Raw genomic sequence first — 16,017 nt, 5'->3', positions numbered from 1 at the left:
CGTGTCTTATTAGTAAAGAAGAATAATAATACTTATCGCATGTGTATTGATTATTGTTCCCTAAATAAAATTACAGTTAAGAATAGATATCCGATTCCTAGGGTAGATGATCTTATGGATAAACTACAAGGTTCTGCCATATTCAGTAAGATAGATCTTAAATCTGGTTATCATCATGTAAGATTGGATAAATCTGACATCTTCAAAACTGCATTTAGAACACAATTTGGACACTATGAATTTCTAGTGATGCCTTTTGGTTTAACTAATGCACCTGCTACATTTAGTCGCATGATGAATCACATATTCTTGAAATATTAGCATCGTGTTATAATATTCTTTGATGATATATTGGTATTTAGTAAAAATGAGAATAAGCATTATGAACATTTGTCTTTAGTTTTCAAGTTGTTAAAAGATAATCAATTGTATGCTAATCCAGAAAAGAGTGAATTATTTCAAACAGAAATTGAATATCTAGGACATGTGAGAAATTTCTCATTACTTGCATTACCTTTGACTAAAATTTTAAAGAAATGTATTGTTTATAACTGGATGGATAATCAACCAAAATCTTTTGATTTATTGAAACATGCATTAACCCATGCTCTTGTATTACAACTACCTGATTTCAATAGACCATTCTTTTTAGTAGTTACTGATGCTAGTGGATCTGGAATAGGAGCCATCCTTATGTAAGATAATCATCCCATAGCCTACTCTAGCTGTAAACTAAAACCATCTAAACTTAAATATTCTGCATATGATAAAGAATTGCTAGCTATAGTACAAGCCTTACGTCAATGGAAACATTACTTAATGGGACCTGAATTTATGATCAAAACTGACCAACAAAGCATTAGACATCTACTTAGTCAACCTCAAATATCTGACAGACATATTAAATGGGCAGCTTTCATTCAAAGTTTTCATCCCCTTATCCAATATCAACCAGGAAAAGAGAATGTTGTAGCCGACGCTTTAAGTAGAAGACCGACAATTCATAATATTTATGTGATATCATTTGATTCCTTTATCCCTATGAAAGATACTTATCATTAGGATACTACTTTTCAAGCTGATTGGAATAAATTAGTTGAAAATAATTGGATTCCTATTGATTCACTGTCTTACAATAATGGATTCATGTTTTATGAAAAAAGATTGTGTGTGACTGTTCCATTTAGATCATTTGTTTTGCATGAGATTCATTGTCCTCCATATCAAGGTCATAGAGGTATTATATCTACTTTGCGTACATTGATTGAAGATTTTTATTGGCCACATATGGACACTGATGTTTCTAACTTTGTATCTGAATGTTTAGTTTGTTAACGAGTTAAAAGACACCATGGTAAACAATATGGTTTACCAATGCCACTATCTATTCCATCACAACCATGGGAACAAATTTCAATGGATTTTATCGCTGGTTTACCTAACACTAAAGCTAACCATGATATGATTTGGACTGTTATAGACAGATTTAGCAAACAAGCATATTTCATTCCATGCAAGAAAACTTTAACTGCATCTCAAGCAGCTCAATTGTTTTTTAAAACTGTGTTTACTAATCATGGTTTACCAAAAGTTATTATTTCTAATCGTGATTCTAGATTTTGTAATAACTTTTGGATTACTTTGTTTGCTAACTTAGAAACAAAGATTGATTTTTCATTTGCATTTCATCTTGGAACAAATGGTCAAATAGAAGCTACTAACAGTACTATTTTAGATCTTTTACGTGCTTACACTATTTCAAAACCACACACATGGGATACACATTTACATTTACTTCAGTTTGCATATAACAATATACCACACACAGCTACAAAGAAAGCACCGTTTTAAGTTATTTATGGATATAGATTGCCTACACATGTTGCATCATTATCAAATAAAATTCAAACTGTTGATGATATTGCTAACATGCACACTACTATTTTTTATGAAGTTAAAGATATGATTACCAAAGCCCAGCAATCATATACAAAACAAGTAAATAAGAAAAGATAGGCCATGAATTTCAAAGTTGATGATTATGTTTGGTTACGAATAGAAAAACATAGATTACAAAGTGTAGATAAACACCCAGTTGTAAAATTAGCACCTAGATTCTATGGACCATTCAAGATCATACACAAAATCAATGACAATGCATTTAAACTGGAACTACCACAACATTGAAAAATTCACAACACCTTTCATATTAGTTTATTACGACCCTTTAGAGGCCAATTACTTGTACACCCTGTCTATGAAAACCCACCTTTGCTAGATGATGAGACTGAAATCCTTGAGCCTGAAGCTATTATAGATACTGACTTTATGACCACTAGAACTGGCCGTAGATATTCTAGATATTTGGTCAAGTTTAAAAACCATCCTGTTGAAGAGGCCCAATGGATGCACGCTAGAGACTTAAATGCTTTCCCCACTCTGTTAGCTCTACATTGAGCTAATAGCAATTGAGGACAATTGCTATCCCACCTCGGGGGTATGATGCTAGGAGGCATATTACATGGTGGATTCCATGAGGTTTTACGGTAGATTCTGTAAACTTTTATTACCGGGGCTCATACACAAAGTGGATTCTTTGTGCGAGAAGTCGATGGGGATGCCTATCCTTTTCAGGCGTTTTGTTAATTTGATGTGTATATGGGTGATTCCATAGCGGGTGATTCCATAAAATACATATTTAATTAATAAACGTTTATGAGTTTAGAGTGCGTACTCGTGATAAATTAAGGTTAGGATTGATTTTTAACCAATTAATTTATTTATGTAGTTGAAGACTGCTAGGTATTCACTTTTGTCGGTTTAATTGTATTATTTTACTAACAATTGTGAATGCTTCAGTTGATATGTAGAGATAGCAGCGGTGGTAGTGGAAAGCATTGGAGGATAGCGTGTATTCAAGTTATCGTCAATATTTTGATGGGCGCATACCTTAGGTATGGCGCCTATATTTTGTCCCGCTTATTTATCAAGGCGCTTGATATTTATTTATTATTTTTGTATGCGCATGGACGCACGATTTAGATATTTGTATTTGGACATTGTATTTGGGTACGCCTGACTTCTTGGGTGTCCATTAGCTTTATTTCTATTTAGCACAAAAGCAAACTCAAAAGCTAAAGCGTGCTATTTTGTAATTTGGGCTATTATTTGAGCTTGAAGATGATTAATATATGAAATACATGCTTTGTGGAGCGCTCACATAAGGCATGGGGGGAGATTGCACCCCATTGGTCTCCTGTTCATGTCGTGCAAGCTTTCTACATTGATTTGTGTGCAAAAAGTAGAGTTCTTTTGTTCTTGGGGACCTTCTGACGCTCACTACGCGCGCTTATGGCATCCGATATGAGCACCAATAATTATTTCCCAATCCAAGGTCTGATTGAAGGGCTAGCTAACAATAGCCGATAGATATCTTCTACAAATTTTAGAAATTGATACTTCTTCATAGTGCCTAAGACATTTTCATCATCTATCACTGTGATGGTTTCTCTCCTTTGTTTGAAGAAAGACTGATGTAGGAGCCTCTTGTAGCATCAATGTATTTATCCTTAATTGAATCCTTAAGCTAGCCACCCTATATGCCTCACTATTTTGTATGAGGCCTTCTACTTCGTGGAGCAATCGAAGCATCATTTGATCATAGGGTGCTACAATAGCATATGCAGAACAACTTCTCTAAATCATTCAACTGCAACCAGCTGATTTCTCCTCCTATTGGCTTCCTATCTGCCATATCTTTTGTAGTATTTTCTGATGCTAGCCATACATAGATTCCAACCTTCAACTGGGAAAAGGGCAGAGATATCTAGCTCAGTCTAGATGGTCTTCACATTCCATATGAAGGTCTTATCTGAGAGAAAACTAACATTGAATTGAAAGGGGTGAGGCCCTTTGTTTAGTTGAATCAGTAGCATCAACTCAGTTAGCAATGGTTATCGGGTCTCTCCAAGCATTCTTCTCTTCCTCAATCATATTGCCTTGCCCATGCAAATGATCTTTAGACCTAGCGGTCATATTTCAATCTCCAAAAAGAATGGAGCAGCCACCTTGTAGCTCTGATTCAATCCACTTCCAAGTACAGGCTCTCAATCTGCAGATATTAGGAGCGTACACAGAACTCCTCCTCCAAAACTGAAATGTGAATCCCAATAATATTGCCCCGCGCATCATCAAAAATTAGCCTAGCCTACAAAGATTGCTTGACAAACATTAACAGTCCTCCCTTTCCTCTCTCACAAACATTAGGAAAGCATACATAGCTTGGAATATTAATTAGAGGTACATCTTGAGTATCAAGTTTCACCTCCTGTATCCCAGCCATATCAGGTTTGCAGTGATAGAGCAACACTGTAAGTACTTTTTGCCTTTCCAAGGAGCCCAAGCCATGAGCATTCCAAGATGGTAGGGTGCAAGACAAAATTAAAGCTAAACTCCCTTTCTAGCAAGATTCACTGGTAGATTGGTTCTACTGAAGACTTGGTGCGCAGATCGGATGCCGTAACCGTGCGTAGTGAGTGTCAGAAGGTCCCCAAGAACAAAAGAACTCTACTTTTTGCACACAAATCAATATAGAAAGCTTGCACGACATGAACAAGAGACCAATTGGGTGCAATCTCCCCCCATGCCTTGCGTGAGTGCTCCATAAAGCATGTATTTCATATATTAATCATCTTCAAGCTCAAATAATAGCCCAAATTACAAAATAGCACGCTTTAGCTTTTGAATTTGCTTTTGTGCCAAATAGAAATAAAGCTAATGGGCGTCCAAGAAGTCAGGCGTATCCAAATACAATGTCCAAATATGAATATCTAAATCATGCATCCATGCGCATACAAAAATAATAAATAAATATCAAGCGCCTTGATAAATAAGCGCGACAAAATATAGGCGCCATGCCTAAGATATGCACCTATCAAAATATTGACGATAACTTGAATATACGCTATCCTCCAACGCTTTCCATTACCACCGCTGCTATCTCTACACATCAACTGAAGCATTCACAATCGTTAGTAAAATAATACAATTAAACCGACAAAAGTGAATACCTAGCAGTCTGCAGCTACATAAATAAATTAATTGGTTAGAAATCAATCCTAACCTTAATTTATCACGAGTGCGCACTCTAAACTCATAAACGTTTATTAATTAAATATGTATTTTACGGAATCACCCGCTATGGAATCACCCATGTACACATTAAATTAACAAAATGTCTGAAAAGGATAGGCATCCCCATCGACTTCTCGCACAAAGAATCCACTTTGTGTATGAGCCCCGGTAATAAAAGTTTACGAAATCCACCGTAAAACCTCACGAAATCCACCATGTAATATGCCTCCTAACATCAAGACTATCTTGTCACTTATGATGGTTTTTTCTGCCTCTGTCTTTCCTTTTGTCAGATCAAGTTAGGATAAGATCAAGTCACTTTTCAGAAAAGTCCTATGGTCAGAGATCAAAGGTTGGGCTGCAATCCCTTGGGAACAGATGACTGCTCTAGTCAGCAAGGGGGAGCTTGATCGGGAACCACTCAGGGAGCGGTGATCATTGAGTGGATTTCTTCAGCCAAAGTTTATGGCAAGAAGTGGCTATACATTGAATGGTATGATATCATGTTATCCAATGCTAAAGTCACTGTGAAATGTTCTGAAGCAACCACTCAAATTATCTCAACATGGCAATCTTTATGTAGATTGTTCAAGTGGGAAGGTGGAGGTAGTGGGAAAGCAAATGCTTCTTTGGCACTAAACATTTGGTTGACACCATTCTCCTATGATGCTGATTACATTCCTGTTCACCATAATGCTTACTTGTGCCACAGGCTTCAATGCAAAGGTAAATGGAGCTGGACCAGCATATCGGATGAAGTTGCTTGCTCCTTTCTCCCTCTTGAACAGATTGTAGCCCGATTTGGGCTAAATGCAAATGAAGCTCACTGGCTGTAGGAGGTATTGCCAAAAACTAAGGAAGATTGACCTACCTCTCACAGCATGAATAGTTGCACACTACTTGATTTAAGCAATTCGTATAGCAAGCTTCTTTTGGCGACAAAAGAGAGGGTTGATTTCAAGGAATCTAATGCACAGTGGCTGCTCAGAACTCTTGAAGCCTGGAGAAAAGATGATGCGCGTGGAAACTTCAAGACATGGAAAAAGCGTCTTACGAAGGCATGGAAGGCTACCCCATCCCTCAAAATTAATGTGCGCTTTTGGAGAGTAGTTGGTAATAAACTAGCCACTATGGATAGGATAGCCAAATTCAAACAAATATCTCCTATGTCTCCATTCGTAGAAGAAAGAATGAATCTATCAAGGGATCTCTTTTGGGATTGTTAGGGCCACCAAATGTTGTTGAGAAAGCTCAAGTCAATTGTGAAAAAGTTGGAACTTACATCATGTTGTAGGAAGGAAACAATTGTTACTTAGGGATAGGGACCATGGAAACCTGAATGAGATTTTGAAGAAGGTGTGGAATATTCTGAGAGGTATAGCCATTTTGAATGTATCAAGACTCCGAAGTAGTATTGCTTTTGGCTATTACAAGGTTCCTTATGCTATCCTGGCTAGCCTTTGCAATAGCATTCTTTTGGTGGATGCTGCTTATACGCTAAAGAAGATGGCTAAGGCCGATGCTGCCTCTAAACAAGTCGTTAAGCTCCTTTTTGGGTTGAAGCTCTAGCTATATTCCCCATGTTACATATGGGAAGATGTAGATATCTTACTTGTCAATACATCTCATCTTCACATTTTTTAAAAAGAATAGATGATTTGAGTAATGACCATTTGTTTCTTTAGAAGAAGGAATACTTGTAATCAAAGCATTATAATAGAGTAAAATATGGACTAGTTTATCAAATTGCCCCGAACATCATACATGAGATGATTCTTGAAAGTTGAGCCAAAGTAAAGATCCCAAGGTAGGTTTCTACAAGCTTTACATTACATAAGAGATTATACCTGCATTACGCAACCGACAACAACAAAGAGAGAAGTGTACAATTTCTATCGGCTGCGGCAAAATTCTAGAGGACGGCCGACTTTTGTTTGAAGCTTCTCATCACACCATCCACAGCTAGATCAATGGCATCTTTCTCCTCCTTCAAACTGAAGCCTGACGCCGCATATACAATGCTGGGTATCAATTGGATGACCGTTTCTTGCATGGCACGCACCTTCTCAGAGGACAGCGATCTCAGCACCGCCTCTACGCTGGTCCCGTTTCGGATGGCCTCCTTGGGGATGAAGACGGAATAGCTGGCGTGGTCGTCCGGCAAGTGCCACATGTATTGCAGGTAGGCGCTCCTGCGCCAGAAGAAGACGGGGATGGAGCCGGCGAGCATGCAATCGAAGGTGGAGCGGCGAGTGAAGCTGTCGCCGCGGGGCTGGAGGCAGAACACGGAATCCAGGAAGAGCTCTAGGGTCTTGGGAGTGCTGTCGCAGGAGATGTGGGAGCAATCGAGGGCTCGGCAGGAGGAGGAGGAGGAGGAGGCGCACTGGTCCAGCAGGAGGGCACGGAAATCGTCAGGGAATTGGGAGCGGCGGGCGCCGGCGAAGGAGAAGAGGGTGGTTCTGGCGAGGCGGGCGCGTAGATGGCTCTGCCAAGCGCGGAGGTCTGCGTCGCTCTGCGGATGGAAATTGGTAGGGTAAGGGACAGCCATCTCCACCTCTGCACGATCCTCACCATCCACCACCTCCCAAGGGTTCCTCTCCATCAGCAGCCGCGTCAGGTTGCGCGCCGCCGGGTTGCGGAAGAAGGCGCTGCCCCAGTCGCCCTCCCGCTCGCGCCTGAAGTCCCACGTTACCCTACCAATCATCATGAAATGATCCCTCCCCCCTCTCCTCTTCCAGGTTTCCTGCTTCCCTAGCCACTTGAGCAGCTTCCTGCTCAGCCTGTCCCGCCTACCGTCTCTCCCCCATAGGTACCTCCCCACGTCCAAGCCCGCGTAGAAGGGCACGTACAGGGCCGTCGCCTGCTCTGCCTTGTCCGTGAGGCAAGGGTGCTGTAGCATTCGGTTGTGGAACACCATCTCTGACATGAACTGGTCCGAGATGTACCAGGAACCTGCTTGCCCCAAGGGGGACGCTTCCCCCACGGACTCCCCTAAGCCACCGTTGGCCACTGAAGGGCACCCATTTACCCATGGATTCAGAGCGGAGCAGTTGGACACGATGTCGTGATTGAAGACACGAGGGAGGTCGTACACGAATATATACCCGTCCTTGCATTCACCATCGCTGCCTACATCAGTGCTTTCCATCAAATTACCAGCAGCAGCAGCAGAAGACGAAGAAGAAGAAAAAGAATTGTCTTCTCTTCCGATCTTCCAAGCGGATTCCTCTGATGTTTCCTGTGCTTCTGTTCCAACAAGAACTTGTGCATCAGCCAAAGTCCTCTCACCAGAGACTTGCTCAAGTACATTAGGGGCATCATCTTTTAGACTTGTTGAGTTGGCATCAACCTTTGGAGCTTTTGAGTTCCCCCATGGTTCATCCCCCGCATTTGTTTCTGTTGTAGCAGCAAGCTTTGCGCCGGGGACTTGTTTGAGTACATTCAAGCCATCATCCCCGGGAATTTTAGAAGCAGCATTGTCCTCGTCAATTTTCGTCATTGATACCTCACCGGCCTTAGCAGTTGTTGACATAGTGGAAGTAGCATTGTTATCATCAAGAGTCGTAACTGATACTTCACCATTAGCAGCTGTTGATAAGGTAGAGGTTTCGGCTTCTGACATTACCGATACCTCACCCTTAGCAGCAGTTGATAAGGTAGAGGTTTCTCCTGCCACAGAACCGGACGACTCCTCTACGCTTGCAGCATTACTTGCAGTGCTCTCTGGTCGAGAATTCACATCCTTTACCACTGAAGTAATCGCCGCCACTGACAACTCTGTTTTACTCCCGTGCACAGCTAACTCACCCTTAGATCCCCCTTCGGTATTGGAACTACCGTCTTCTCTGGCTAACGATGCGTCAAACTGAGAGATAAGCTTGTTTTCTTCAATTTTCACAGATGAAGATTTTTGATCCGATAGCAAGGCCGATGATTCGACGGTTGAGACTGGGACGTCATCCTGAATGCCATCTGGAACAGAAAGTGAAGCTGTGACCGTGAGGGCCTTTTCTCTTGGAGCTGAAGCTGATGATGTACTTCGTGGTTCTGTCTTAGAAATCTGAAGTGCATTGCCTGCGTGGAAACGACGAGAGTGGAGATCAGGGTGGGCTTGCGGCCTTGCTGTACTGCTGGACGCTGGCGCAGCAGGCCCCAACCTGACCAAGGCCAGGAACAGGATTTGCGCTACAAGTAGCACCAGGAGCAGAAGGTTTGGAGCCCGAACTTGAGCAGCCTGAGTGTATATTGTTCGCCACCATTGGCGCTTGTACCAAGGCGCAATAGGAGCTGCCCCCTGATGATGATGATAAGGATAGTCGTAACCCTGGGCCAAAGAAATTTTGCTTAAACCTGCCTCGTTGGATGTGAAGAGCTGCATAGCCATCTCTCTCTCTCTCTCTCTCGCTCTACGAGAACTCTAACGACACGAGGTAAACTGGGATGGTGGAGTCAGGATGGAGACGACAAACAGACAGATGAAATATCGGCAGACGACGCAGGGAGCCTTCGAGAAACATGCCGAGATGGGGGGGTTAAAGAGAGCAGATGCCAGAGAGACACACCCGTATGTGTGTGTGTGGGGACAGTGGGGGGGGCATTGAGCCACAACAGCCTGGGACAAAGGGCAAGTGCTGAACAGGCGGCAGAGGAGGTGTACGATGAAGGTGGGGTAGCACTGGAAAAAGAATTCGCCTAGCCTAGGTTAGGGGTGCCGGTGTCCCTCTTCTCGTTTCTACTGTTCTACCGATGAACTACTATGATAACGACTCTCCACCCACATACTTTTCCCTAAAGTAATGTCCTCCATCATGTCGTCTTGCAAAAGACGGAGAATAACATTATTCGTTGCATGCTTTGGATTCCTATATTAATTTGAAATGTTTGGCTGAAAGTTTTTTTTTTAATGCGGCTTAATTATATATTTCGTCAAAAGTGTAAAGTAAAAGTTCTTACAACGTGGCATCAAGCTATCAGACTAAGCTTTTTGCAAAAAAGCCTGTAAATGCAGTGAGAGCTTCTAAGCTGTTTCATCAACACTCTAATTTCTGAAGTTAGTAATTCCCAGCACTCATCAGAAGGTTTCGTGGGTCCTCTCCCAAAAATGTAATCATTTCTTCTCCCCCATATAAACTTGAGAACAACAACACTAATAGTAGAGATTAGTTTTGTAGTTGGTTTCATCTAGATTTCTAAAATCAATAGAAAAGGTAACTGACATGCTGGCTTCATGCAACATACACTTGATTCTACCACACATTGTGACTATTAAAGTTCCCACATCTCTCTCTCTCTCTCTCTCTCTCCCCTTCCACCATAGCTCTTGCTTCTGCTTTGTGCTTCCACTTTAGATGCTCACTCCCTTCAACTAGTATCAAAGCCATCTTCCTTGAGAGCTCAAGCCCGCCGACCTGGCATTACTTCAGCTTGTGGAAAAAAGCTTCAGTTCACAGTTTCAATAGCAACCATGGATTCTTCACCTTGAGGTATGCATTGAGCTCTATCTTCTACTTGGCTTCTTTTCTCCCTTTGTGTTAACCCTCAAACGAACAAAGGTGGAAAATCTGGAAAAGCTGAAGCAGAAGACAAGGCCAAGGAAAAAGTGAAACGGAAGATAAAGGCGCGCCAAGAAAAATCTAGAAACACAAGAAGCGCAGAAAAGTCCTAAATAAGAAAAAAAGGTGCACAAGAAAAAGCGCAAGTCAATACTTTTGTAAAAGAGCGTAAGCGCATCGTGATTTAATTTAAGGAGCACCTGGCTCTCACCCGTGCAATTTGTAAATGTAGACGGGCGGTGGAAAGGAAGCTAGGAAGGTAGAAGGACAATGGGGAAAAGGGCTTAGGCCACGGCTGGCCATGTAAAAAAGGGGATAAGGGGATGACTGCCCAAAAGGGATTTAGGGTTTTGTATATAAAGTTGAAAAGTGAATGAGAAGCTCATTCTTGTGTGTGGCCAAAAGTGGCTCTCCTCTTCTTCTTCTTCTTCTTCTTCTTGCTTGCTTGAGCTTGTGCTTGAGAGAGGGAGTGTGAGAGTGTGAGGGAGTGAGTGTGTGAGGGTGAGGGACCGAGGAGGAGAAGCTCTCCATCTTCTCCTCTCTTCCTCTCTTCTCTTCTCTTCTCTTCTCTTCTCTTCTCTTCTCTTGCTCGTGGTGATGGAGCTTGGAACGTGGAGCTTGAGGATGGAGCTTACTTGAAGCTTGCACTTGAATCATGGAGGTACCTGAGTGCGCGGAAGAGGAGATAACTCAGTAGGGTTTTCTGTTGCTGTATAACAGGCTGAAACAGGGAAATAGGGACACACATTCAAATTTCTGGCTGGAAGAGTATGAGGGATTAATTTCTGAGTTTACAGCAGGCTGGGATGGGGCAATAAGAGGCCCAAGGAACTAGGAAAGACCCCATTTGACATCCTGCCTTTTGAGAAGAGAGTGAGCTTGAGAGCCAGGCAGAGAGCGAGAGAGAGAGCTGCGGGGAGATCATTGAAGTGCTGATCGATTTGAATGCCACATTGATTCCACGTATGCATGGCAATTCCTTCTATTGTTTTGCACCTATTTGGAAGGCACGGCAGAATTCCGTGGAGTAGGCGTTGATCTTGAGGCATCGTGCGCAACCCACGGGCCGTCATCCGCGCCGTCGAACCAGTCCGTCCGATTCCCAGAATCGGACCATTTAATTTTGGGGTCGAACCGTCCGACTGCTAGAATTAGACCACCCTGTTCAATCCGATTCCCAGAATCGGACCCAGGCTCAAAATCAGACACTCGAACCCTAAATATCGGACACACTGAAAATCGGACTTCAAAATCAAACACTCGGACCCTGGAAATTGAACACAAGGAATCGGGTGGCTCAAAATCAAAATCGGACGTCCGATTCCAGAAATCGGACGTGACCAAAATCGGACCACTGGGTCGATTGGACCAACCCAAAACTAGACGTCTGATTCTGATAATCGGACTTCTGAAAATCGGACATCTGAGAATCGGACAGAAAACTATAACGACTTGCAAGACATGGGACTACATACATTCAATGGCTCACCTATGCATGTCATACTAGACTTTTTATGCATATTACATGTTTGCCTACCATATAAACAACGATCACAAGACTCAAAGCACTTATAGTTAAGAAACAAAAGATACTGTAAACAAGTAAGCATTTTCATTTCTTTCAAGGATATGTGTCCAAGGTGATGATACCAAAGAGATACATGTAGAATTACATTCATTGCCAAAATTTGATTAATCGACCTAGATACAAGCAAGGGGTAGAGAGTATCAGATTTAGCACCATGTGCAATGATAAGATTCCCACAGGTAATCTTTCATGAGGAATCACCAAAAGAAACTACATAACTTACATCATCCAAAGTACCAATAGAGATAAGGCCCTTTGTGAGAGCCAGTATTACATGACATACATTATGAAGAGCAAACATGCAACTTGAACCAATGGACATCACCAATACCAACTATCTCCAATGCGAAGTCATTACCCAAATGGACAGATCTAGTCATACTGCAATAGGAGTGAAACCGCTCTATGAGGGGTCACATGAAAGGAAGATTTTGAATCTATCAGCCAATACTAAGTATACCTTGACAAAGCATCGATCAGCTGCGAAGTATCAAGAGAAGAAACTGCAAGTACTTCACCCTTGCCCTTTTCTTTACGCTTGTTCTCACGCATCTTATGCCACTATGGCCGAATATGCTGTGCTTTCCCACAGTGTTGACAAGTCAATGAAGATTTACGGCCATAGGTCTTACTGTGAGATTGCCTACGTGAGTGAGAGCGAGACTGCTAAGAATCTTTGCCATGACGATCATTACCACTCCTACTATTTTTACCTCTAATTGTCAAAGCATAAGAGGTACGGAAAGCATCGACATTCTTCTTGTTAACCTCTTTAGGTAAGAGTGCACCCTCTATATCATGCAACAACTATAACCCATCAATAGGTATGTTGACACACATAGCAATACGAAATATATCCCATGATTCAGACAATGTAACTAAGAGAAACAAGGGAAGAAGAGTGCCCTTGAATTCAATCCCTTGCAAAGACAAATGATTGATAATAAAATGAGACTCATAAGTGAGCTGACATAAAAGTGCCCTCCTTCATGCGAAGGTCCATGAGTTGCTTTAGCCAATACATCTAAGAAGCAGGGCTCTGTTTATCATAGACATTGTGAATCTTTTCCCATAATCCCCATGTGGATTGTCCATCAGAGATAACATTATAGAACAACTGCTTAGAGAGGGATAATATGATGGTGGACTTACATAGCTCATCTAATTCAACCCAATAATTTGCACCAATAAGTTTGAGCTTGACACTCTTATGTTTCAAGGGCCTAACCTACATTTTTTGCACTAAAACTTGCCAGATTTGGGCTTTTCAATAGTTGTAGTTGGTGCCATTCAACTTGTTAGTATTAAAGATAGCACTATTAGTCAAGCCACGAGCCATAATGAAGGTAAACAAGTGCACAAACTGTCAAAATAGGTTGTTGTAATTACTGCAAAAACAACCCTAAAACCAAGTCTACTAGATCAAGTTGAAAACAAGAGGTACTAACCAAGTAATAAATTGTCCACAAACTCAATGCAAAGAATTGTCAAGTGAAGGTGATTGCTCGCATAAAGAGTGCAATAAAAATGTACTTATATCATACTGAAGATGAAGTATATCAATGAAAAATCAATGCGAAAGAGGGGCAATCACTGATACAAGACAAATTGCAACTACTAGGCAATAGCTCCAACTATAGCAGTGAGTGAATGTACAATTGACACCAAGAAGTGTCAAAGAATCAGTGTATCAGATTGACATACATCCCATAGACATAACCATCATGCATGGAGTGAATCTCACGGGTAACAGAAGAGATTAACTAAAGGCATAATGGGCTAAGCAATGTAATGGAAGATTAGTATATAACCAACCAAGATGCATACATCACTGATGACAACATCGTGACATAGATAGATGCCAGCCCAAAAGTAATGTCAGAGCAGCCTACTAAGCTACATAGATAAAGCATGACAAGAGCATGTACATGTCACCAAGTCCCACGGTCTCAATGAGAGATTGGTTCAAAACATCATGTTACGTAGCCAATCTCTCAATGAAACATCGAACCGTCAAGTAGTGGCTCCCACTGGAACAAAATTCAAATGTTAGATGAGCAAATAAGGCTCAAAACATCATGTGGAAAACATCCATACATCCAAGATCCAAGTAGCATATATCTAGGAGCATCTGATCCAAGTAACTTGCAAAGCCCTTATTAGAGTATCATGTTAAAACATGGATCTAGAACATGGCTTGAGGCAGAAGCTATGGAGGTTGGAAGAGAAAGAGTGAGTTTATGAAGACACTGACATGACTGAATGTTACACAAGTGAATTAGGTTCCAAGATGGAAGCTTGGACTCATAAACACAATCTTGTGTATAGATTGACAATGACATAGATACTTTACTGAAGGACGAAAGTACTATGACATTGCATTAGAAAAGAGAGCAAGTACAATGCTTTATAGGAAACTGGATGGTAGCACTTCTCCTATTGTGCTTATGGGATTCTAGTCCTGAGCCCTCACTGCTCCTTTCAAAGAGACTGAAGTAGGTGTGGTGTGATTTCAAACATCTCAACACCCCTCCTCAATCACAACCAAAAGGACAAATCGTGTAGAGGCTTTAGTGAAAGCAACACCTGCAGCAGTGTGGGCACACCATAGACATGGCAAAACACCAAAGACTATCGCAAGAAAGACTAAGTGTGGGTACCACAAACATGGTGGACACCCAGAGGCTGTAATAGGGGCCTCACAAAGTATACATAGGTTGTAGTACAAGGCTACATGAGGAGTTTACAATTTTATGTCTGAAGCATTAGGGCTAGGCAATACAAGGCTAAAAAAGTCTATATGAATAGAAGGACTGATGAGGTTTGTCCTTCTCCTGGTGTTCTTCTTCTTCTTTTGCTCTATCTTCTTCTTCTTCTTAAATAGCAACTAGATAGGCCTTTTGGGACCTCTTTTTGGTGTGGCAGAACTTCTCGATGTGTTCGATCCTTTTGCAAAAGTCGCAGAAAAGCTAGTCCTTCTTGCCTTTGTACTTATTGCCAACATATAATGCTTGTTCATCTCTAGAGATGCTTACTTCTTCCTTAGTTTTTAACTTCTTTTCATCCTCTAACAGTGATGCCTAGATATCAACAAGCTCAAGGTTTGGCATATTGATTAGAGTTGTTGACATATTATTATATTCAAGAGGCAAACTTTTAAGCAAAATACCAATGCAAACATCTTCTTCCATTTTAATGTTGATTCCTGCAAGCTGGGTTAGAAGTCCTTCCATGTAATTTAGATGTGTGGCAAATGATGTGATGGACTTCATTTCAAGCCTGAAAAATTCAATCAAGAGACCATACTTTGATGACTTAGACTGTGCACCAAACAAAGTGTCAAGTCTCTTCCATGTATTCTGCGAAGTATTACAGTTATCCACATGGTGGATATAACTGTCATATAGCTCTAGTTTTATAATGGCCTGAGCCTTATCATCATTCTTTTGCCAAGTGATTACAAGGTACGCATCACGAGGATTCTTCTCTTTGCCACTGGTGATGCCCCAAAGACCCTTCTTCATTAGGATGAGCTTGATGCGGGTCTGCCAGGTGTGAAACCCGACCCCTTTGAAGCGAATTGTTGGAGAGTCCTTGCCCATGCTGGAGTTGGAGGATCAATAGCAAATCAGCCTTCAAAATTCTTAGATTTTATCAGTAGAAGACTTGATCTTGAGTGTACTTGATATGCACAAGTGCCAAAAGACATTAGATGAATAGTATCAAGAGATATTGATGCTTGTG

The 16,017-nt window shown here is 41.5% G+C and overlaps 1 protein-coding gene across 1 annotated transcript; it reads right to left on the bottom strand.

Annotated features, from left to right (window-relative positions):
• Positions 1–6,832: 6,832 nt before the first annotated feature.
• Positions 6,833–9,703, bottom strand: LOC148020578 (uncharacterized). The gene has a single exon (XM_087698357.1). It carries the CDS (start codon positions 9,515–9,517, stop codon positions 7,046–7,048), a length of 2,472 nt encoding a protein of 823 aa, XP_087554483.1. The 5' UTR covers positions 9,518–9,703; the 3' UTR covers positions 6,833–7,045.
• Positions 9,704–16,017: the final 6,314 nt, after the last annotated feature.

This window comes from Lygodium microphyllum, chromosome 18 (assembly GCF_053477565.2).
Source record: "Lygodium microphyllum isolate KBCC chromosome 18, Lygodium_microphyllum_v1.1.10, whole genome shotgun sequence".
Classification (NCBI taxonomy): Eukaryota; Viridiplantae; Streptophyta; class Polypodiopsida; order Schizaeales; family Lygodiaceae; genus Lygodium; species Lygodium microphyllum.
This window is presented reverse-complemented; position numbering and strand designations above follow the sequence as displayed.

Bases quoted from the DNA above. Each gene is read 5' to 3' on its own strand.
- LOC148020578 (XM_087698357.1), bottom strand. From the start codon at position 9,517: ATGGCTATGCAGCTCTTCACATCCAACGAGGCAGGTTTAAGCAAAATT.